The sequence below is a fragment of the Colletotrichum higginsianum genome, chromosome 5 (assembly GCF_001672515.1).
Source record: "Colletotrichum higginsianum IMI 349063 chromosome 5, whole genome shotgun sequence".
NCBI lineage: Eukaryota > Fungi > Ascomycota > Sordariomycetes > Glomerellales > Glomerellaceae > Colletotrichum > Colletotrichum higginsianum.
The window spans coordinates 4671639-4693440 of NC_030958.1; the positions used below are offsets into that span (position 1 = coordinate 4671639).

Below are 21802 nucleotides of genomic sequence, written 5' to 3' on the forward strand. Positions count from 1 at the left end.
AGCCGAAGATGCCAGGATGAGGGTGTCGAGAAACCGCTTCCAGGTTCCGGGCTTCTTCATACAGCAGACCAGGGATGATTTCGACTCAGTCCTGATCCTTGTATTCTTCGTATTCGACCAGTCTCGGTCGCTTGAGGTAGAGGTTACTCGCCAGCGGTTGCTCGTCTCGGAAAATGGAGAGTTGTTCACCACTCTCAGGCAGCTTAGGGTAGATCTCTGCGTCTGGGACTCGCACGAGCGCGGCCGAGTACTCTTCCAAAGAAATCTTGAGTTTGCGGATAGCCAACTGGCCAAAGTAGACTTCATCGTCCTTGTCGATGAGTGCAAACGTAGTGTCTAAGAAGTCTCTGGTGACAGGGTCAAACGACTCTGCAACAAAGTGCAGGTCACGAAAGTGGGTGACTTCCGGCACCATATCTGCAGTGTTCGTGAGGGCTTTGCAATGAGAGAGAAGAAGGGGATGTGCCAGACTGGAATACGACAGAGCTCGACCAGGCCTTCGGCGCCATACCCTCCAACTCAACAGCTGGAAACCAGCGAAATTAGGCAGCTCAGATACAACATGCAATGTAACCCCTCATTGACGTAGCCACGCAGCATTGCCAGACCAATAGATACAGGGAACGACAGCAATCACCATCACAATCAATCCTAACCTCATAATTACATACCCGCTTGAAATTATGTCTTTGATGTCTCCGGTAGGGTATTCATCACCGTGGAAGTCACGCCTAAGGGGCCTCTTGTCTTTAACATCATGTTATAAATGAGGCACCGTCTTTGTCTTCTTCAAAATTTCCCATACCACATTGCCTTTTTATCACAAGAAACTTTCCCACTTAGCCCCTTAGACCAATTTCGACATTCATTTTTACCAAAATGCTTTTTCACAGGCAAAAATAGAGGTTTCCAAACATCATCGCCACGATCAGAAAAGCTCAAGTCTTTGTCAACACGCATGTTTCATTATTTACACAGAAATACTTGTGAAATAACTAACCTATTCAGTGGGTGTAATACAGAAACTGTTACTACTACAACTACCAAGGTAAACGGCGATGTCGTTCAAACTACCAAGTTTAAGACAATTGATTGCGGGAAATCGACTTGAGCCAATTCAGGCTCCTGCAACCCTAATGCGCAGTAGTGCTGTGTCGGCCTCTTCAAGATCGTTTCAGGGTGGAATGTGAAGAACTCAACATCTTTGCAAAGCAACATTGTGCATTTGTTAGCTTGTAGAGAGTTGTCATCGTTTGAGAGCTTTTTTTAAATCACTGATGTAGAGGCAATATTATCTATGCATTGGCTTTGTCTTCTTAAATGCTATTGGTATCTACAAGACTTGTCTGCTGGCCGCCCTTTATCAGCATATCTTTCAATATAGGTACCCAGCCGGTTGGCCAAGGAGAGAGTTTTCCGGCGAGAAAAACCAGGCGTTCAAGCTCATGGGATGGAGGGAAACAGATCTAGTAGGGCTAAGAGAAGCAATCTATACGCCTCTCGACAAAGGCATTGTGTCTGCTATTTGATACGGAATTTATTTCAGTGTCACGTTGTAATGTGCTTGCCCATTCTGTTTGACGCTACCTTGTATCTGTATAAGCTCCCAAAAGAGGTTTAGCACTGCTGCTCCCGTCACCGTAGACAAACAAATCCAGAATCCAGAATGCTCATCTTCGTTATCTTTTCTTGACAAGAAACACAATCAAGATCTGCAAAATGCCCCGCTAACCCTAATCACATCAAAACCCCCTCTTCTCCGCGATGTCAGCAAAGGCCGTAGCCTAGCGGGGAATATCATTCCTGCCAAGAGTTCCAATCTTACGTGAGATTTGCATGGTGAAAGCCGACTGCGAGACATATATAATAGCTGGTCCTGTAGTTGATAATTGGGATGGAGAGATAAAAATTACCATGCAAGGCGGTTGAATCCATCTGTCTCTTTTCGGCATCCCAGTGCTGTTTTCGTTTCTCACAACAATATCTGTAAGCCAGGAGGATCTCTTCATCGCAATGCCTATCGACTTCAGCCTTGGTCCGACTGAGGCGCAGATCCGCCAGGGCGCCGCTGCGTTCGCCAGAAACGTTCTCAAACCGGCGCGTGCCGAGTATGCCGTGCATGTGGAACAGCACAAGCGATTCCAGGCTACTCAGTCCGTTTACGTGGCGGCGGTTGAGGCCGGAATGATCAAGGGGCAGCTTGCAACTTCTCTCGGCGGCACCAGCGGCTCGTTGGTCGAGGCCGCCATCATGGTCGAAGAATTCTGTAAGCACTTTTACCACACTCGACTCGTTTGCCGGATGCTCTGTGATGGACGCCACAAGTGGTTGTAATTAAAGCATTGGCTAGGGCATAACTGTCGACCGAAAACAAATTGGATTTCACAACAAGTCATCGTTGTTGATACTAACTCATCACCCACACAGACGCGGTCGAGCCGAGCGCTTCTCTCACCATATTTGCAACGGGGCTGGGTCTAACCCCACTGAATCTCGTACAGAAGCCGGAGCATCGCGAACTTCTCGCGCCGTTCCTTAGCGGCCAAGGATCGCCGCTCGCCTCACTCGTGTTCAGCGAGCCTGGCGGGGTGGCAAACTACCTGGAAAAGGGCGCGCCGGGACTCAGCACTACGGCCTTCCGCGAAGGCGACGAATGGGTCATCAACGGCGAGAAGATCTGGGCTACGAACAGCGCAGGCTGGGACTTCAAGGGCACGGATCTAGCCTGCGTGGTCTGCCGAGACGTGTCCACGACACCCGGGCCGGACGCCGATCCGGAAGACAGCGTCATGATCATCTTGGTCACTCGCACCGACCTCGAAAACAGCGGCGAGGGAAGATTCGAGGTTCTGCGCCACGTTTCGACGCCGGGCCACACTTCTGTTTCCGGGCCTCACATTCGGTACACCAACGTCCGCGTCCCGGCGAAGAACGTGCTCTGCGGGCCGGGAGAAGGTGCCGCGATAGCCTCGGCTTCGTTCGACTGCAGCGCCGTACTTGTCGGTGCCATGGCCGTGGGACTGATGCGCGCCGCTTTCGACGCCGCCCTCGCCTTCGCCAAGAACGATAGCCGGGGAGGCAAGGTGCCTCTGTTGGAACGGCAGGCTGTTGCTGACCTGCTGTCCGGTATCAAGATGCAGACGGAGGCGTGTCGAGCTTTGACGTGGAAAGCTGCCCACGCCATGGGCAACAGCCAGGGTGATTACGACGCCCGCCGAGAGCTGGCGTTGGCGGCCAAGGTTTATTGCAGTGATGCTGCCGTGAAGGCGGTCACGGATGCCATCAATGCTGTCGGAGTGTGAGTCCACGTTCATTAAGTAAATAGCACGATGTTGGCAATGGTATCATGGCTAACACAAACCCATAGCACCGCCTATGACACAGACAAGCCCTTTGCAGAGCTCCTCAACAACGCCATGGTCCTGCCGATTTTCGACGGGGGCAACGTGGGTATTCGACGACGGCATATGCAGCAATTGATGCTCTCCCCGAGCTATGACGCGTGGGCATCGACATACGGCCCATCCAGAGGAGAGAGCTGAATGTACAAACTTGGTTGTGGGATATTGGTGTTAGCCACTGAATACCATCTTAGTTGACAACTCCGTGGAACGTCCCGACAAAAACCACGTCAAATCGTATTCTGGAAGAGTATTTCGAAACGATTGTGAGAATTATGTGTCATGAGGCCTTCAGAAGACTTTGGAATTGGTTGTCTGTCTCAAATTATTCATAGAATAGACGCGATGAGCACAATAGACAGCGGGACATACAGACTGGCATCCCACCATCGCAAACGCTGATAAGGCAAACAACAGGAAGTACTTATTGACGAAGCAAGGGATCAGAAAGCCAACAGATTATAATCTCATTCTGTCCGAGACCTCGAAAGATGCTAGGCTCCCTTGACATGCAGGCTACAACCACTACTGTCCCCCTTAATTCCCAGTCTCATGGTTCTCCCATGGGTTTCTCTGCCGCGTCCTCGTCACGTCACCACTCTGCCACGAAACGAAGTCGTGGTACCCAAACTTCTTGGGGTAGTCCTTAGGCTTATACTTGGCCGGAGGACCGAGGAACCTCCCGATGGTACCGCTGAGCACCTTTCCAGCGGCACCCTTGGCGGAGTGCTGCTTGTCGGTGAGCCACTGCCTCCACGTCTGCTTCTGGCTGGCGGCCGCCCTGTTCCTCTCCGCCTTCTCGCGCTGCTGCCTCAGGACCATACGGTGGTTGATGTCGATGAACAGGCGCTCCCACATGCCGATGCGCTCCTCCGGGAGCGCCTTCTTGTCCTTGCCCGTGCCCTGCGTCCAGACCCAGTTGTTCTTGGCCTGGTCGAGGAGGCAGAGCTCGGCCTCGAAGGGCACTTGGTGGATGACGAGCGTGTGGCCCTCGTGCGACCCGGAGTCCACCGTGTGGCCACCGTGGACCGAGGAGACTTTCCCGCTCAGGGTCTCATACGTAGACGCGATGGGGCTCTTCGGGTACGGGTCTTCCAATCGGGGGGGCTGGGTACTCTTCTCGAGCTTGAACCCGTTCTTGGTAAGAGCCGCACACTCCCACTCGCCCGCGTCGTTCAGGCCCAGCCCGTCGTAGAGGTACCGAATGCGCACCGACGGGTGGATGAGCTCAGTGGGATCGACGATGGGAGACTTCCCGTTGTCCTCTTTGTACTTGCCGGGCGTACGGGTGCCGAGGACGGGGTTCCCGCCCGTGAGCTTCTTCCAGGGGTACCAAACCGCGTTGTAAGCCTGGTCCGGGATGGAAGTCGTCGCGCCCGGGTTGGAAATACGCCCCATTGCCCACTCGCGCGCCTGGACGTTGGGCTCGAGGGTGTAGAAGATGCGCTTCATCTCAGGGGTGCTGAACTCCACCCCGATCGAGGTCAGCTGGTCCGCCATCCCTGCGTTGATATGTGTGGTCAGTTTCCGGCCTCAAATAGTGACCGACAAGGCGCTGATCAGGTGGAAGAGGGAAGAAACATACAGGCCATGGCAATTGTCGCAATCTGCTGGTCCTCGAATCCTCCGCCAACGTTGCTATGGCTGCCGGGAAACCAGACCTGGCGAAGATGGGTCGAGGTGTTATTCTTCTTCCCCCACAATGTCGGCTTGAACGCCGTCCTCCACTCATCCAACGCGATGGCATGGAAAGCGTACTCGACGTTGGGGTGGACGTCAATGCTTGCGAAACGGAGCTGATCGTTGGTATTGATGTCAGTAAATGTTTATGAGATCTTTGCGGGGCTTGGATTCTCTCATTGCGCATTCTTACCTCATCGGCGCTGCGATCCCTGCGAAGCTTCTCCCAAGGCATCTTGGGCCAGCCCAGACTTCCAACCGTGTCCCATACGCCTGGATTATCATTGCGTTGTCAGCCAAAAGGATGCTGCGAAGATAAACTCATAACTCAGGTTGTACTGACCCACTGCCTTGACTTTGACATTTAAGGGGACGAAGAAGTCCTTTCTCTGACCATCTCGAATCTGCGTCTGCCTCTCACACAGAATCATTTCGTGCTATGATGCTTGTCAGCCGTTGTCGCGAGTAACAAACCGCAAGATGCAGGACGGCATCATCTTTTTCATACCTTTTCAAGCAAGTCTCGGTACTTCTTTGCCATCTTCTGGAGATTCATCTGCATCGTCTCAGGGTCACGGCACTGCGTCATGGACTTGAAGAACTTCTTCTTCTCCTCGTCGAGGTCGGCCTCCATGGCAGCGTTGTCGCGGCGCTCCGTCCGGCCCTCCCTGGCACGCTCGAACCTCTCGAGCCGCTCGTAGTTGGAGAGGGTGAAGCCGGCGAGATGCTTCTCCTTATCGAACCAGGTGAACGGCCGCCAGTTGGGGAAGTTCTGGTAGTCGTGGAAGATGGCCCCGAAGTGTGACAAGCCGACGCGGTTCAGGAGACCGAGGTTGCAGATCAGCCCCGAGACTGAGCGGGCGGTGAAGGCGCCGCGGGAGAAACCTAGGATGAATATCTCATCTCCGGGGTTGTAATTGTCGCACACGAAGCGGTAGATGTCTGCAATGTCCTAGCCATGGCATGGCCGTCAGAAAGTGCCCGAATGAGCACCTGGGAAGCAGATTTACCTGAACAACTCCCTTTCCAAGCACACCTCCGAGGTACTGTGCAACCTTGGACTCCTCTGTTCCAGCTCCGCGGTGGTAGTATACGACTTGCGGCATACCGGTGCAGCACTTGTGCGCGATTGCAGACGAGAGACGGGCAACATTGGTTGCAATGCCTCCTATCTTGTTCCTGCATTGAGCGGAGATTAGTAACCGACAGATCCACTCCATGGCCTCGATTATCTCTGAGCCTACGAGTTATTCCATGTTCCATCGCAACAGACGATGATGCGCTTAGCGTTCGTGGTCTTGCTTGTTCGGTGGGCACAATCCGCAAACTGCTGCGAGTCGCCAAGTTGGGGAACGGGCAACTGGATCTGCGAGACCCATGCCGGGCCATCCGTGGATGCGTTTGCCATGATGTTGGTTGTAAAGGTCTTGAGAGAGGAGTGACGGGTGCAGCATAGCAAGACATCGTAGCCTCCCTAAGCAGATAGCATCTGCTATTTAACGACGAAGAGTGTATTTGGCTTGTGATTGCAAAGGAACCCGTGGGTGAGACAATGGTTCAATTATTCTCATCAAGATCTCTTCTAGTCTCATGTGCGAAGTTAGGGCTGATTGATCGTCATGCACACATCCCGCAATGTCTCAACCTGAAAAGCAGGTACATCTGTCTACATTCCCGACTCGTTGCGGTATTCCATCGCCATGTGATCAGAGGGCTACTAGACGACCTGCTGAACGAGGAGAGACCGTGCAGAAGACCATATGCCCGAGCTGTTCGGGTTCAGTGGATGAAGTATCAGCTGGTTTGGTCACTTTGCAGAGGCAGAAAAAGTCGAAAGCCATTCTTCCGGCTCTACTCTTCGTGCAATCCTGCATCACAGATTGTCAATAGTCTCACAGTGATCTCGTAACCGATTGTCGCAGTGGCTCGTTTACAATCTTCATTCCTAAGGAAATCTCAGTTGACGAACCGCTGCCAACCTTCCGATGATCCGCCTCTATGGTGTTAATTCAAGAGGTCCTACTGGTACGTTGGCAACTGGGTAAAAGGTATTGTCGATCCTTCTGGTCGGCATTTGATAAGTTGTGCCCGCTTTTGGTTGGTTTTGATCCACGAAATGGTAGACGGACCCAATTCCAGTTTAGCTGGTCTCGTAAATGACGTCAATCGGAGACATTGAACGTAATTGCAGGGCGACCGAAAACGCAATGAGATTATGGCGATCGAGATTTGGGCAAATGCGAGTTGAGCTTTTTGTCTGACTTGACGGAAACCGGAGGTCAGGGGGATCAGGAAGATAAGCGAGGATGGGCCTCGCGGCGCCCTCGCATTCCTCGCATGCTCATCCATCCATCACACTTCCAGTTGATTCTTGCTTTATTGTCTCAGAACAGTGTATGGCACTCGACGGTAAATCTAGACAGGCACATTCATGTTTGTCATTGGGTGCTCGCTGCGGTCAAGAATGGTGTATGGTGCACACTACTTACTGGCCGTAGCGGACCGGGCGGCGCGGCCCGCATTGTGGGGCCGGTGATGGGGGTCGGAAGCCGCCAGTTCAGCCGTTTCTTTGCCGGCTCGGCCGTACCTAGCACTGATTGTGGTGTCACAGTCGCACCGCCGCAGTGCCTACAGCGCGCTTCCCTCGCTGTGGATACACCACCAAATAGGTCTCGTGAAACGAAAACACCTCGGGTGTTCACCATGTCAGTTTCCCCGGCTCAAGTCACCCTTGACTGCAGCCCGCAGCGGTTGGTGTAACAGTGAAGCTTCGATGATTGGCGCGCATAGTCCGCATGAGAAAACCAAGTCTGTCGGTACTGCCAGCCAACGAAACCGGGTGGAGACGAAGAAGAACATGAAGCAAACACCAACAGTCTTGAAAATCCTAGTGGGCCGACTGGGAGCAAAGCCTTGCTTTTAGCTGTGCCTCGTCCAGCACTGGGACGTCATGATACCTGAGTACCGTCGGATGACCGATGACCGCATATCGACCCCATCGACAGACGGCAATTCCCCTTCCCAACCCCTCCATGCTGCAGGACCGAAACGGGTGTAGTTAAGCGCATCTGGGCCCATGGTTAACCCACAACCAGTGGGAAATGGAGTAAATGCCCGTGCCGATCGTTCGTTCAGCAAGTGCTTAATGCAACTCTGCGTCGTCCAGACCGTGAAGTTGACCGCCCTGGTCCCCCCCCCCTGGCTCGTCCGTTCTCCAGGTCGACTACTTTTTGGTTGTTGCAAATTGCGCTTGTGCTTGTAACGCATGGGGTATAAGAAGTAGACCGTTTTTCCAAAAGATCAGCAACCCTCGGACGCACCCGCTTGTTTCATCACTGAAGTCATCCTGTGTTGTGTGTGTGTGTTGTGGCCTCCCTTCTCGGTGACAATACGCAGTTTTTGGCGTTTGTGGTTGCCCGCTTTTGTCACTTCCCCGCATCGGCTGATAGATCCCATCTCGCGAGATCCGGTTTTCCGCCCCGAACCACAGATTGCGGTCTAGCGGATCCCAGCTGCAATTTGGATCTGGGGAAGAAGATCTTGGTCGTGTCGGGTAAGAAGCACAAGCTCTTGGCCTCCCTCGCTCGTCGAGAAGCCTGCTGGAACTGTCCAAACCGACAAGACTACGGTCTCTCGACACCGGCATTCTACATAGCAGCACACTCTCGCCGACTACGAAAATCAGTCCGGCATCATGCTTTTCAGTCTCGGCCGAGGCAAGAGCCTCCAGTTCGGCGTCACGACATGTTGTTTAATCGCATTTGTGCTCTTTGGCTACGATCAGGGCGTAGGTTCTCTGTGCTGGGAATGACGGACAGACAGACTAACGCATGGGCAGGTGTTTGGCGGCATTCTCCAGATGGAAGACTGGCTAGACCAGTTCAACCACCCGTCCGATTCAGAAACCGGCATCATCGTGTCGTGTTACAACCTGGGATGTCTTTTCGGCTGCGTTCGTAAGTCGGCCCAAGACTACCTTTAAGGGTTGAAAGTCGGTGCTAATATCTCGGGAAAACCAGTCAACTTCATTTTCGGCGAGCGACTTGGTCGTCGAAAGACGATCTGGGTCGCCATGGGGCTTGTCATCATCGGTGCCACGCTGCAGGCGACGGCATACACAGTCCCTCACTTGGTTGTCGGACGCCTCGTGACAGGCTTCGGCACCGGTATGAAAACCTCGACAGTCCCAATGTAAGTGACAGCTTTCCCCAAACTTTTTGTCGCGGTTCACTCAACGGGTTTCCCTCAGGTATCAGTCGGAGCTTTGCGACAAGAAGTACCGGGGCCGACTCGTGTCCGCCGAGACGCTCTTTGTGGGCGTTGGAATCGTTTTCGCGTACTGGTTTGACTTTGGCATGTCCTATGTTGGCGGTCCGGTCGCGTGGCGACTGCCACTCGCATTTCAAATCGTCTTCGCCATCGTCGTCGTCGTCCTGGTCTTCGCTCTCCCCGAATCTCCCCGATGGCTGTTCAAGCATGGCCGTGAGAAGGAAGCAGTCCAGGTTCTCTGTGACGTGTTCGACAAAGACCCCACAGACGAGTACATTCGAGCCGAGGTCCACGCCATTCACAACGCCATCGAGGTCGAGGTCGCCGAGAAGAAGTCGGCCTCTTGGGTCAGCATCTTCAAGAACGACCGCCTGCGGACCGGCCATCGTGTCCTCTTGGCATGGGGCGCTCAGTTCATGAACCAGATTGGGGGGATCAACCTGGTCGTCTACTACATTCCCTCGGTTCTGGTGCAGAATGTGGGCATGACGGCGCACATGGCCCAGATCATCGGAGGATGCGTGCAGATGATGTTCATGTTCGGCTCCATCTTGCCTGCACTCGCGCTGGACCGCATGGGTCGACGCAAGACGATGATGTGGGGAAGTGCCGGACTCGGCGTCTGCATGCTCATGATTTCGATCCTGTTGTCTCGAGTCGGGCTAGCCAACGGCCAGGCGTGCGCTTCAGCGTCGGTGGCATTCTTTTTCCTGTGAGTGGCAGTTACCAACAACTCTCACTACCTGATTCCCAACTGATCATGGACCCAACTAGCTATAACCTGATCTTTGGCATGGGCATGAATTGCGTTCCCTGGGTCGTGGTTCCGGAAATCCTCCCGCTCCATGCCCGAACACGCGGCACCGCCGTCGGCATCAGCTCCAATTGGTTATGGAACTTCTTCGTCGTAATGATCACTCCGGTCATCATCAACCGCCTGCAGTGGAAGGCTTACCTGATCTTCGTGGTCACCAACTTCGTTTTCGTTCCCGTCATTTACTTCTTCTACCCCGAGACCAGCAACTTCGGGTTGGAGGAGATTGACGAGTTCTTCACATCGGGCGGCAACCCGGTCAAGGTTGCTAAGGAAATGTCCAAGGCCATGAAGGCCGGGGTCGATAGATCCGGATGTGATGCGGAAAAAGTGCCGAGCTCCTTGGAAAAGACCGAGGTGATGGTGGAGCACAGGTAGAACCGCCACCCCTCCTGTACACCCATCGAAGAACAAATAGGCTGCTAGAGGGTCCTGTCACATTCAATGGAATGAAATAGACAGTTGCGTAATCAAGTTTGTTCCGTTTTTGAAATCTAAACCTCATTCTTCTCCTTTCTGCATCACGTCCCGTTGTCTAACACCTACGTTGCGGCGTAGGTTGCCTGGTGCGGGGGAGTTATAGACAAGGACCAGGGGGGTCTTGATTGAAAATGACAAAGCAACGGTGCTCGGGCTAGGGCGGAACTTACAGGGTCGGTTCAGCCGCTATATTGTACTCGGACATCCAACGGACAATAGCCGGTCAAAAAAAGGCCGGTGTTCAACACATGCAATGATTGGCCTGTTGGTGCCGCAAGTCGCAGAGAACCGCTCAGATTCAGATTTGCGGACGATTTATGCCAGAGTGTAAGGGAAAAAGGATTTGAAACCAGCCACCCACCCCCCCGGCTACAACTGAGGATCAATATTGAGATGATTGATAATCCGGGAGGGGGGGGATTTGGCGTGAAGCGTGAGCCGGCACAATCATCTCAGGTCCAACTGACTTCGACCCTTGCGGCTAGATTACGAATCGATGATACTGGCAAAGTCTATTTGCTCGCATCTTCCTGTGGTGCGGATGCAGATCGGTTGACTATATATAATGCTGCTGTAACGCCTTGGTCGAGTGATGAAGAGTCAAGCTCATCAGCACTCATCATCGTCTTACCATTTCATCTCAACCACAACAAAACACACACCAAAGCAACAAATCATCCACCATGACTGAGACAGTTCTTATTTTCGGTGCCTCCGGCAACATGGGCGTGTCAGCCGTCATCGCCGCCCTGCGCTCTGGCCGCCAGGTCATTGCCGTCGTCCGCAACAAGGCCAACGGCGAGAAGATTTACAAGTACGCCGGCACCCGTGAGGGCATCACCGTCGCCGAGGCAGACCCCACTTCCGAGGATTCGCTCCGAGCTCTCGTCGACCAAGTCCGTGCAGGAAAGCTACCCAGCTTCCAGCACGTGTGGGCGTCCTGTAAGAAATAGCCCTTTCGACTTCGTCTGCGTGAACACTTTGGAACTAATCAATACTAACTGGTTTTTTTCCTCAGGCGGTGGCATCTACTGGGAAACTCCGCTCCTCGAAATCGAGTCCGACGCGTTGCGCGAGATCTTGAAAGTGAACGTCGAATCCTACATCTGTGAGTGACAGCCTACCGGGCAGAGGACATGATGACACGTTCTGTCCCTCCCAAGAGGACCTCAGCAACTAACAAAACTGCACCCTCTCAGATGCCTACCGCGCAACTGTGCCCTACTTGCTCGAGAAGGGCTTCGCGGGTAGCACTTGGACTGTATGCACCGGCGCCCAGGGTAGCTGGGGCCACCGGGCGGGCCCGGCGATCTCTCAAGGCGCTCTTTTCAGCTTCGCCATTGCGGCCGCTCGTGAGACCGAAAAGACCGTCATCCGCTTCAACGAGGTATACCTGGCCTATCGCGTTCAGGTCGAGGCGGACGGCCCGGATTTCTACGGCATGCCCCTCCAATCATCCGAGGCCTTTTCGCCCTTGTACCAGAAGGTCCTTGACGGGTCTGATATCAAGGGCAGCCGGATCAGTGCTCATGGTCCCCAGGACGTCATCGACTTGTCCGTCAAGAAGTTGTTCTGAGGACAGTTGATGTTACTGAGCCGGACTTTCACGATGTGCAGGAACGGGACTATCAGTCATCGGGCGGAGAACAACACACCTGAGTCTTGATCACCAATGTCTAGCATAGCGGCCATAAATGGTTTAATGAAGTCATAACTACTTCTTAGAGAGCAAGTCCACTGAGACTAATGACAATGAACTTCCGATGGTTATACTATGATGATCCCGGCGTGATGCGTTTAAGAACACCGGCCACCGGTTCGGACAGCAATATGTGGAGGCTTAACCAAAAGGTTATACGGCTGGATCTCCATTCATGAAAGAGGCCAGGAAGACCTGGGCGGACCATTTCGCCAGCCTATGGCTAGAAGAGAGTGTCACTAAAGGAGTGTCTTGTCGGCATCTCGAGCGGAGAGAACGTATCATGTCACAGGTCCAAGTCCGAATCGGGCTAGCGTTCCGTCTTGGAAACTCAAATTCGACAATTGTCAGGGATCTAATTGGCGCTACTTTACTAGCAGACGGATGTCATGTTAATTTTGTCGCTACACGGACGTTGGCACCAGGATTGGCCTGTCACTATGAGGTCTTGCGTGTCTGAACAAACCCTGAGACTGAACCGAACAGTCTACGACCCGGCCCCAGACTCCAACCGGGCAGTCCGTCAAAGGCAACGAGACGATCTATAGAGCTTACACACCCATCAAACCGAGATATGCTAGCATCGTGACCATAGCAAACTAGTGCATTCGTGAATCCTTTCCCTACCCGTAGGTATAACTCTCCGCAGGGAAGTCAATGGGAACCATGTCGCAAAACTGTTTTTGCAACTCCCCTATGGTCAGGTTGAGCTCGTCGACGAAGCCCTTGGTTGACTCGGCGTCGTACTGCCCGACGAACTGCTCATCTAAGCGGACATTTACTCCGTGGAAGTACACGAATACTTGCTTTCGAGTGGTATTCAGGTTTCTGATTCTGGTCTGCCACCATTCCATGCCCTCAGCAGATAACATTGATGTCACACAGGCAAGGGTGATCACTCCGCCTGGTTAAATGTTTGCCGTGTTCCAGTTATCGACTTGGTATACCGACGACTCGGTCCCGCGAAACCTGCCACCCGCCGCGGCGCCGCATAAAAGTGGCACGATTATCTTCCAACTTGACTCACAGGTTCGCTCCAGTGTGAAGGCTTACCATTTGAGCATTTTGCATCAGAAACTGTCTCTATTAAATACTGACTTTTCAATCAACGGGCTATAACATGCAGTCATGGATGGCCAGGCTTGATGATGGAGTGAGGAGTGGTACAATTTGCCCTCTTATTCTTTTGCAACGCAACTTCATGATTTCGATGACTGACCACGCCCCGGTTGGCTCAGTGAAGCTAGTGTGGGTGGATACCGTGAGGATTCGGACCAGTATCGCCGACCATTGGGCCGCTCCGCTCCGAGCGGACGGTATCCACATTTCCGTAGTCCGGCCTCAGCAAAGCCGGCGATAAGACAGAACCATGTAGTCTCCTCGGCTCCTCGGAGACGAAATACATTGTTTCTTTTCACAATACTGCCTTCCAGAAATCATCTGCAGTCTACCTAATTGCATCTGCGTTGGCCACTCATCTTTGCCAGTGGTACGGCCTTTTCATGACAGTTCCACAATGCTGTTTAATGTGTCAACCTGTTGTTTGGCACGATGATTCCGTATCCTGTACCTTTCACGCAAGCTTCTCATAACTTTCTGTTAGACGTAGTGTGGGAAAAATAGCCACTTCACGGCCTCGCAACGAGGGAAAGTGTCGGCACTTGATATGTGGAAAAGGCCTCTCATAGGTGTTTGTTGAATTGGAGCATGCAATCGATAATTCGACCTTATATCTGTCTTTCAAATTTCTATAATAATTTGGTTATACAGTTATCGGTTTGACTACCAGCTCACGAGGCATAGACCAGATTGTGTGCTATTGGGATCATTGAGAACTTTCCCCCATCAACCAAGGACTACGAGGCTTGTAGCCCGACTTCAATGCAAATCTTTTTGGTATCTGTTTCTTGACTGAACTACGACTTATATTAACTACTAGAGAAACAGTCAGTTGTCTAGTGAATTCCGGAAGTGCTCAAGGATCATTGGACCTACTGTCTAGGGATTACAAGAGAGCATACATATCAACATTAACAAGTCTGGATAGTATCGTCATCCTAGTACACCTATCTTTGAACTTGTTTTGACGCCTATGAAACTTTTATTGCTGTCAGTATAGCATCTGATAAACAGATGGAGTTTCTATAAATGCAAACAAAAAACCATTACGACCAGTGTTCTTGTGACGCAATCTCTAGTTCAGGTCCATTGCAAATGCTTATCATCTTGATTCCCTCCCGGTCATTCTGTGATATAGAACTCTACTGTAACTATCTTAGAATAAGTCTAGGCTATTTAATGTTTATTGGTGCCCCAATACTTAGGGAATAATAACTGAGTGTTGATGTAATGATAGAGAGTTGAATTACTGAGTTACAGTTCCTAAATTCAAATCGCCTGATTCCACCTCCATAACATCATCTCATCAATTTATCTCAGTATATCTCAGTAGGAATTATCTCTCGTAAACTTAACACTAGGTTGACAGAAAGAAATACGAGGAAAGGTTCTACAATTAACGCACATTCATTGTATTGGGTTGTTTTGCATGTAAGTTCTGTAAATGGGGTCAAAGGAGGACCGATGTGTAAAATTTATAGACGGATGATGGGCATCTCTATGGAATCTCAGTCACAAGAACGAAATACGTTACTCTTGTCGTTGTGACACCCGTGATCAGGTAGGTAAGCCATAGCCTGTCCACAATTAATAGAGGAGAGAGGTCCAGCAATGAACGCCGTCACCACTTCAAATCTGATCGTTCTTGAACGTTTCCACTTTACGCCAGGCAACCCGAGAGGAGTTCTTCTCTAGCTGACTATGTTCTACTGAAAGAAATATAGAATAAAAGTTTCAACAATTCTTTTTCCGTTCTTGTTATCACCACCTGAATCATAGCATGCAGTGAAGGGCTTGTGAGAAGAGATCTTCCTGATGTTTTATGCCTTGCTCCAATCTTATGTTGATTTGCAAGACTAGAGCTAGATTGATCGGTGGGGTGTGAGGAGTATGTCATATCGCTGAACAATGGTCAGCACTGAAGGAGGCTAACCGTCACTATGGGCTCAGATAGCCGTTCAAATGTAAAGATGTAGGCTTCTAGAAAGTATATAGGTAACAGAGCGTTGCAACTCCCGTTTTTTTGCGAGAGATGCAGGCCATTCTCCGCGAAAGCAGGAACCAGCTGGGTCCAACAACCTCCTACGCCGCCTCGGCCATGGAAACGACTGCGGCTGCATCCTGCAGCCCACACCAAGTTCCAGGAGACAGCAGAAGGCGACTTCAAAGTGGACCAGGTGCTCTTAGCTCGGCATAGCCGGCAAGGAGAATGCGTCTGGCTCTGCATGCCATGCCAGGGAGCACAAGGGCCCTGCAGGTGCGTTGAGTGGCCTCCAAGACAATGGGTGGACGGAGTGGCCGCTGATGTCTTTCGATGGATCGCCCTTTCTGAAGTCATGAAGGTGATCATAAACACATCATTCGCAACCGATCAGAATCCATGAAAGTACTTGAATTACCAGTGCAGCATTTGCCACTCGACGTATTGCTGCTAAGAAGCCACTGAATATCCAATGACATCTTTGATGAAGAGCTGCATCCTGCTTTGAATTTCTTAAATCTAGGGCTCTTCATGACCATTCCTCTATCAAGGATTGTAAAAGATGGAACTGCCCAGCTGAGGGCCTAGATTGACCATGTTGGCTAATGACGGAAGTAGGGGTGTAGCCGCATCATCGGAACCCCCGAGAGTGAGTGCATCCTCAAAAAGGGGAATGGGATAACATCGGGCGAACCGCTTGAGACTCGGAATGACTCGAGAAGGAATCCAACCCGGTCGATACGAAAGCTGCGGTCTTTTGAGTATGGTGGACCGTGTTTTCGGTATACCTGTGAGTCCCAATCCTTGTCACTATGCAGTCCCTTGACTTGATCCTTGATCAATCTGACCCTGGTTAAGACAATACTCTACTGTCTGGTGATGTTGCATCAGCGATGTCCCCTTCACTCGAGAAATTGAACCATTGCTTTGTCGTTCCGAAAGCCCAAGAAAAATACAATACGGGAAATGATACAGGCCGCGAGCAGAATAGACCATTACCATCAGTTGCGGCCAGGGGGCAATTGGAGTATTAGTTTCACGAAGAAGACACATCGCACTCTGTGGCACTGTTACCTGTTCAATCCGTGGAGTGTTTGCTACTCAACTTGGCATGCCCGGTTCTCGAACCAGATAGGAGCGGGCAGATGCCAGAAAGAGAACCATACTGGCGTCTCGAGATGAATGGGACCAACCACGTGTGGCAAATGACACGCTCGTGAGGATTTCTTCGGTCATCAGTTCCTCCTGCAAGTGGTCTCGCCAAAATGAAAGCTGAGACCGAACGACAAGACGACCTAGCCGTACTAGACACCGAGGCAAAGACCAGGTGAGATGGTGACGTACCAATCAGCACCAAGAGATGGCAAACATCGGCACAAGTGACGAAAGGATGTTGGTCAAGTTGTGACATACGCTTGAAGATATTCAGGCGCGAACCCCCTAACGGAGAAAGTGGCAAGAACGTGGTGGTTGCTAACAAGGCGTACTGGATAGCAACACTCTTCCGCCCAGATGTTAGCACAAGCGGCCAGCCACTTGGCGAGGCATACTAATGCGCCACTGAAAGAACCTCGTGGGGGTGCGGGTAATTCAGCTCGTCTGAGCCCGGTAAAGAGCATGTTTTTGCTTCGTTGCGGTAAATTTCATGTCGAAAAATTCTTCAAGTGGCCCCATCGAGTCCGAAAACAGCCTGTTTGTCAGGATAGAATTGGGCGAAGCCTTGTCATCGGTAAGTCGTCACCTCCGCGGTTGACAGGATTACAAGGAGAGGAAATGCTTGTGAAGTGTCTAGGCGGCGTTGGCGTTGACAAGACCACGATCCACCGACGCAAGAGCGCATGGCTTGACAAGCAGTTCTGACATGCCTGGGCGGTTGAAGGGGACCACGGGCTTCGAGGCGGGAATGTGATTCGTCGACGAGTAAGGGTCGGATCGGCTTGGTAATTGCTTGGGTTTCTTGGTAGGATGTGGCAGCCAACACCGAGAAGTTGGGTACATGGTCCACAACGATGATCCGGTAATAGTACGTACGGGAGAGGACCCAATCATCCCACTGACCGATCGGGTACGCTCAACACGGGCGAAGCATGGTGTCGTATGAAGAGCGCCAGACTTTTGTCGTTTCACAGTAGGGACAGTGGTCGGTTGTATGACTGAATGCGGCGCGAGGGAGGAAATGGGCGGACGTGAGTGGCGGAGGAGCGCAGGTGAGAAGAAGCCGGGGATCTAGCTGGATCGGGGAAGTATTGGAGGGAGGTCCAGGGGGGGAGCTCGGGCGAGGGACGAATAAGGCGAAGCTGAACAGGCAGAGTAGGAGTTTTGAGACGAAGAGAGACGAGAGGGACGGGGAGAGACGGAGCGTGGCCGGAATCCCGTGCTGACATTCGATGGGTGGTCGAGCGGGCGGAGCGAATGCTGGAGGCGTTGGAGTTCTTGGCCGCTTGGCTGCTTGGCGGAGGCAGCATGATTTATAGGAATTCGAGGCATTCGGGGAGGGATTGGAGCGAGTTTGTTGGCGACTCAGTTGTGATGTTGAAGGAGAGAATGTCCGGGGACGAAGCCGGGGAAATCCACAGGAAGCGGCGGGAACCAACACGTGGTGGAAACGGAGGCCGTGATTCGGCAGACGGGAAGGAAGGGGGGAGGGAAGGGGAGTGGGGCCGCACCTGCCCTGGTCGTGAACTTGGGAAGTGGTGGGAAGTGCATGGCTGCTCTTTCCTTAAAGTGGTGCGCTTGGCGCTTCCTGAGAGCGTGTATGGCTCTGCGTGGGAGTCTTGGCGCTAGAGCGCGCCAAGTCGCTTACGGGGCCCCACTGCCTCCGGATGGATACCGGTGGCTGTTTTGGGAATAATGTGGATCTGTACGTACCGACCCATCTCTCTCTCTCTATTCCTCTTCCTCTGTCTCTCTCTTGGTGTTTCTCGCAAGTTGCAACGTTCATCCGGTCTGAATCGTCGTCCACATCCCATTAGCTCCCCCCTCGGCCACAAGTCGGCCACAGGTTGGGCACTCCCGAACGCCCCCCTTCTTGGAGGCTCGGCGTGAAAAAGTCTAAGTCGAAGGCTCACCTCCTTTGCTAACCATTGGCCCGTCCAGCAAATACCACGGATTACGAGCTCATCATTACTCTCCACCCAGTTTCCACCTCGACCTCGGCCGTGCAGACGTACCAATATCCCCGACAACGACGAGCTGAACCGCCCCAGCGTAGGCCATGCGACGTTCACCCAGCATGCGAGTCTGTTGTTGGCACGTGGGGTATGCCTGGCTGTGTCTTGCTGCAGCCCACAGGCTTGCGTCTCGACACATTTGTTACCCATTCCCTCCCGTCCCATGCAAGTCCAAGACAGCCCAGTTCTCACTTTGAGTTAGTCAACATGGGTGTCCGTTTTCTCCCACCGAGAACGCCCCCACTCTGATGCGCCGTGCCGCAACATGTTTTCCAGTCGAGGTACGCAGATTCAAGGTACGATTCTTGACGTGAGCAGAGAGCTCATCGCGGCACTCAAGATGAGGGCCAGAGCAGACAGAGTACAGACCATCTAAACTGTTAGACTGCGGCGACCCTTATCCAACTCTCACCGTCAGCATATGCCATGATACAGACGAGATACGCAGTCTCGAGTTTCCACAATCGATCCCTTCGACCTGTGCCAAAAACGGCCTACAGACGTACCTCGATGCTCGAACGGCGGTACCACCGATCCAAGGCACCCTAGGTAGGCAGGCACCCGCGTAAAATCTGTTCAACGTCCATCGATTGGGCCCGCCGCACCTGCAGATGATGGAGGTGGCGACTCCTTGCCGGCGTAATTGCGCTTTGCAGAATCCAGTACGCCTGCTGCCCTTGTCAATGTCTCTCATTCTGGTCTCTGTTGGTGTTGGTCTGCAGATGCTGGCATGTCTCCGTCTGCGTCTCCACGCCGCCCGAGAATCACACCCTGTATCCTGGCCACACCCGTGGGATGGAGGGTGGAACATGTGCATCTTTGGGGGGAGGGGTGTCTTTTAATGGAACCTCATTCTGTCGTCTCAAGCAGCCCTCCATCTGGTATATATCCTCTGCGTCTTCCCGGTCTTCTTCTCTCCTGCTTCCGTGTCGACTTCTCGAACATCATCCCCTACCCGGCCTTGCCTTCCGCGCCAGATAACAGGGTCTTCGATCCCTTCTTGCCCCTCCCTTGTCCTACACATAGACTTGGAGCATTTGTGCTATCCAGTCCGGCACTCTCTTTGAACACGTACCCGCGCCTTTGCGCCAAAGATCGATACGATGGCTCTCCATCAGTATGATTACATTTTTGCCATCGGTACCATCTTCGCGTTCCTCGACGCGTGGAACATTGGTATGCTCACATTAGCCTCGTCTCTTATGTCCGCTGTAGCATCGACCGAGTGATGGACTAACCTTTCCTCACGATAGGTGCCAACGATGTTGCCAACTCCTGGGCCACTTCGGTCTCGTCCCGATCCATCACCTACATTCAAGCCATGTCCCTAGGTTCCATCCTCGAGTTTGCCGGTTCCGTCGGTGTTGGTGCTCGTGTTGCAGACACCATCCGTACCAAGGTCAGCCAATGCTCGCCATGATATCATCTCTCCCTCGGCGTTCCATTAACTCATTGTGCCCCCAGATCGTGGATATCGACCTCTTCGAGAATGACCCGGCTCTCCTCATGCTCGGCATGTGCTGCGCCGTCACCGCCTCCGCCATCTACCTTACCATCTGCACGAAAATCGGTCTCCCCGTTTCCACCACCCACTCCATCATGGGTGGTGTCATCGGTATGGGTGTCGCGCTTATCGGCGCTGAGAACATTCACTGGGTTTCCCCGAGCGGCGACATCAGCTCAGGTGTCGTCTCTGTCTTCCTCGCTTGGATTATCGCCCCTGGTATCTCTGGCTCCTTCGCGGCAATCATTTTTACCATCACAAAGTATGGTGTCATGTTGCGCAAGAACCCGGTCATGAAGGGTCTCGCCCTCGTGCCCGTCTACTTCGGAATCACGGCTTCTCTCCTGACCATGTTGATTGTCTGGAAGGGTGGCTCCATCAAGGTTACCTTCAACGATGGCGAGACGGCCGGTATGATCATTGGTGTTGGTGCTGCTTGGGCTCTGCTCATCACCATCTTCTTCGTCCCCTGGTTGTACCGCATGGTCGTCAAGGATGACTGGCAACTGCGCTGGTACCACGTCTTCCTTGGTCCCCTCTTGCTCCGCCGCCCCGAGCCTCCCATGCAGCCTGAAGGCCTGAGCGGAGGCATCCGCGACTTCTACTCCGGCCACATGACCAAGGAGGAGCTTGAGGCTGCTCGTGGTGGTGTCGTTTCTCCCACTCGCAGCAACGATGTTGAATCGGGCTCTGCCGACGGCGAGAAGACTGTTGCTCAGGACACCTCCGACGCTGCGACAGTTACTCCCCGCAAGAATGAGTACGCTCACAAGCCCATTGTCGGCCCTCGTCCTGAGGGAGTCTGGTACAGCGGTGCCGTTCTTTTCTGGATGGTCAAGAAAGTCTTCCTGTCTGGTGTCGACCAGGACATCATCAACATGCAGAAGAAGGAGAGTGTCCTTACCGGCGACTTGGAGGAGATGCACGCTCATGTCCAGCACTATGACAACAAGGCGGAGTACCTGTACTCCTTCATGCAAGTCATGACTGCCTGCACCGCGTCCTTCACCCACGGTGCCAACGACGTTGCCAACGCCATCGGACCCTACGCCACCATTTTCCAGATCTGGAACACCGGTGTCCTCGCTGGCAGCAAGTCTGACGTCCCCATCTGGATTCTCTGCTTCGGTGGTGCCGGTATCGCCCTCGGTATCTGGACTTACGGATACAACATCATGCGCAACCTCGGTAACCGCCTGACGCTTCACTCGCCTGCTCGTGGTTTCTCCATGGAATTGGGCGCTGCTTGCACCATTATCCTGGCCACTCGTCTCAGTAAGTTTCCCGCAGCGATCTGGGTCTGAACCCTTTCACTAACCTCCAATCAGAGCTCCCCGTCTCTACTACTCAGTGCATCACCGGCGCCACCGTCGGTGTCGGTCTCTGCTCCGGTACCTGGCGCTCCATCAACTGGCGCATGGTTGCTTGGATCTACATGGGCTGGATCATTACCCTTCCCACTGCTGGTATCATTTCCGGCCTCCTGGCCGGCATCATTGTCAACGCTCCTCGCTGGGGAATGGCCAACTAAACTGACGCTCTTGGCTTGACGGATTTTGGCCTACTCTACATGGCTTGATCAGGGAAGGTCTCTGATTTTGGGCATCCGAGACCGAGCTCTTCGGAGTTGCGCCCATTTAAAATAGTGTATACTTTCTTTTTATCTGATAGACTACCGCTCATAC

The 21802-nt window shown here is 52.8% G+C and overlaps 8 protein-coding genes across 8 annotated transcripts; 4 read left to right on the top strand and 4 right to left on the bottom strand.

Moving 5' to 3' along the window:
- Nucleotides 1-85: 85 nt before the first annotated feature.
- CH63R_08265 (uncharacterized protein) lies at nt 86-415 on the bottom strand (the record flags this gene model as incomplete). Its single annotated transcript, XM_018303239.1, has 1 exon — nt 86-415. One exon carries the CDS (start codon nt 413-415, stop codon nt 86-88), a length of 330 nt encoding a protein of 109 aa, XP_018158017.1.
- A 1598-nt stretch (nt 416-2013) lies between these two features.
- CH63R_08266 (Acyl-CoA dehydrogenase) lies at nt 2014-3542 on the top strand (the record flags this gene model as incomplete). The annotated part of the gene is made up of 3 exons (XM_018303240.1): nt 2014-2266; nt 2428-3298; nt 3368-3542. 3 exons carry the CDS (start codon nt 2014-2016, stop codon nt 3540-3542), a joined length of 1299 nt encoding a protein of 432 aa, XP_018158018.1.
- A 396-nt stretch (nt 3543-3938) lies between these two features.
- CH63R_08267 (Peptidoglycan binding domain-containing protein) lies at nt 3939-6489 on the bottom strand (the record flags this gene model as incomplete). Its single annotated transcript, XM_018303241.1, has 7 exons — nt 3939-4903; nt 4987-5197; nt 5275-5354; nt 5425-5518; nt 5590-6033; nt 6092-6260; nt 6326-6489. The coding sequence occupies 7 exons, from the start codon at nt 6487-6489 to the stop codon at nt 3939-3941; spliced, it is 2127 nt and encodes a 708-aa protein (XP_018158019.1).
- A 2286-nt stretch (nt 6490-8775) lies between these two features.
- CH63R_08268 (Hexose transporter) lies at nt 8776-10542 on the top strand (the record flags this gene model as incomplete). Its single annotated transcript, XM_018303242.1, has 5 exons — nt 8776-8868; nt 8920-9037; nt 9101-9272; nt 9331-10062; nt 10125-10542. The coding sequence occupies 5 exons, from the start codon at nt 8776-8778 to the stop codon at nt 10540-10542; spliced, it is 1533 nt and encodes a 510-aa protein (XP_018158020.1).
- Nucleotides 10543-11327: 785 nt separating this feature from the next.
- CH63R_08269 (Short-chain dehydrogenase) lies at nt 11328-12220 on the top strand (the record flags this gene model as incomplete). Its single annotated transcript, XM_018303243.1, has 3 exons — nt 11328-11586; nt 11663-11752; nt 11844-12220. The coding sequence occupies 3 exons, from the start codon at nt 11328-11330 to the stop codon at nt 12218-12220; spliced, it is 726 nt and encodes a 241-aa protein (XP_018158021.1).
- Nucleotides 12221-12966: 746 nt separating this feature from the next.
- Nucleotides 12967-13197, bottom strand: CH63R_08270 (uncharacterized protein; the record flags this gene model as incomplete). Its single annotated transcript, XM_018303244.1, has 1 exon — nt 12967-13197. The coding sequence occupies one exon, from the start codon at nt 13195-13197 to the stop codon at nt 12967-12969; it is 231 nt and encodes a 76-aa protein (XP_018158022.1).
- Nucleotides 13198-17231: 4034 nt separating this feature from the next.
- On the bottom strand, nt 17232-17908 carry CH63R_08271 (uncharacterized protein; the record flags this gene model as incomplete). Its single annotated transcript, XM_018303245.1, has 2 exons — nt 17232-17555; nt 17630-17908. 2 exons carry the CDS (start codon nt 17906-17908, stop codon nt 17232-17234), a joined length of 603 nt encoding a protein of 200 aa, XP_018158023.1.
- Nucleotides 17909-19716: 1808 nt separating this feature from the next.
- Nucleotides 19717-21648, top strand: CH63R_08272 (Phosphate-repressible phosphate permease; the record flags this gene model as incomplete). The annotated part of the gene is made up of 4 exons (XM_018303246.1): nt 19717-19789; nt 19867-20012; nt 20078-21392; nt 21446-21648. 4 exons carry the CDS (start codon nt 19717-19719, stop codon nt 21646-21648), a joined length of 1737 nt encoding a protein of 578 aa, XP_018158024.1.
- Nucleotides 21649-21802: the final 154 nt, after the last annotated feature.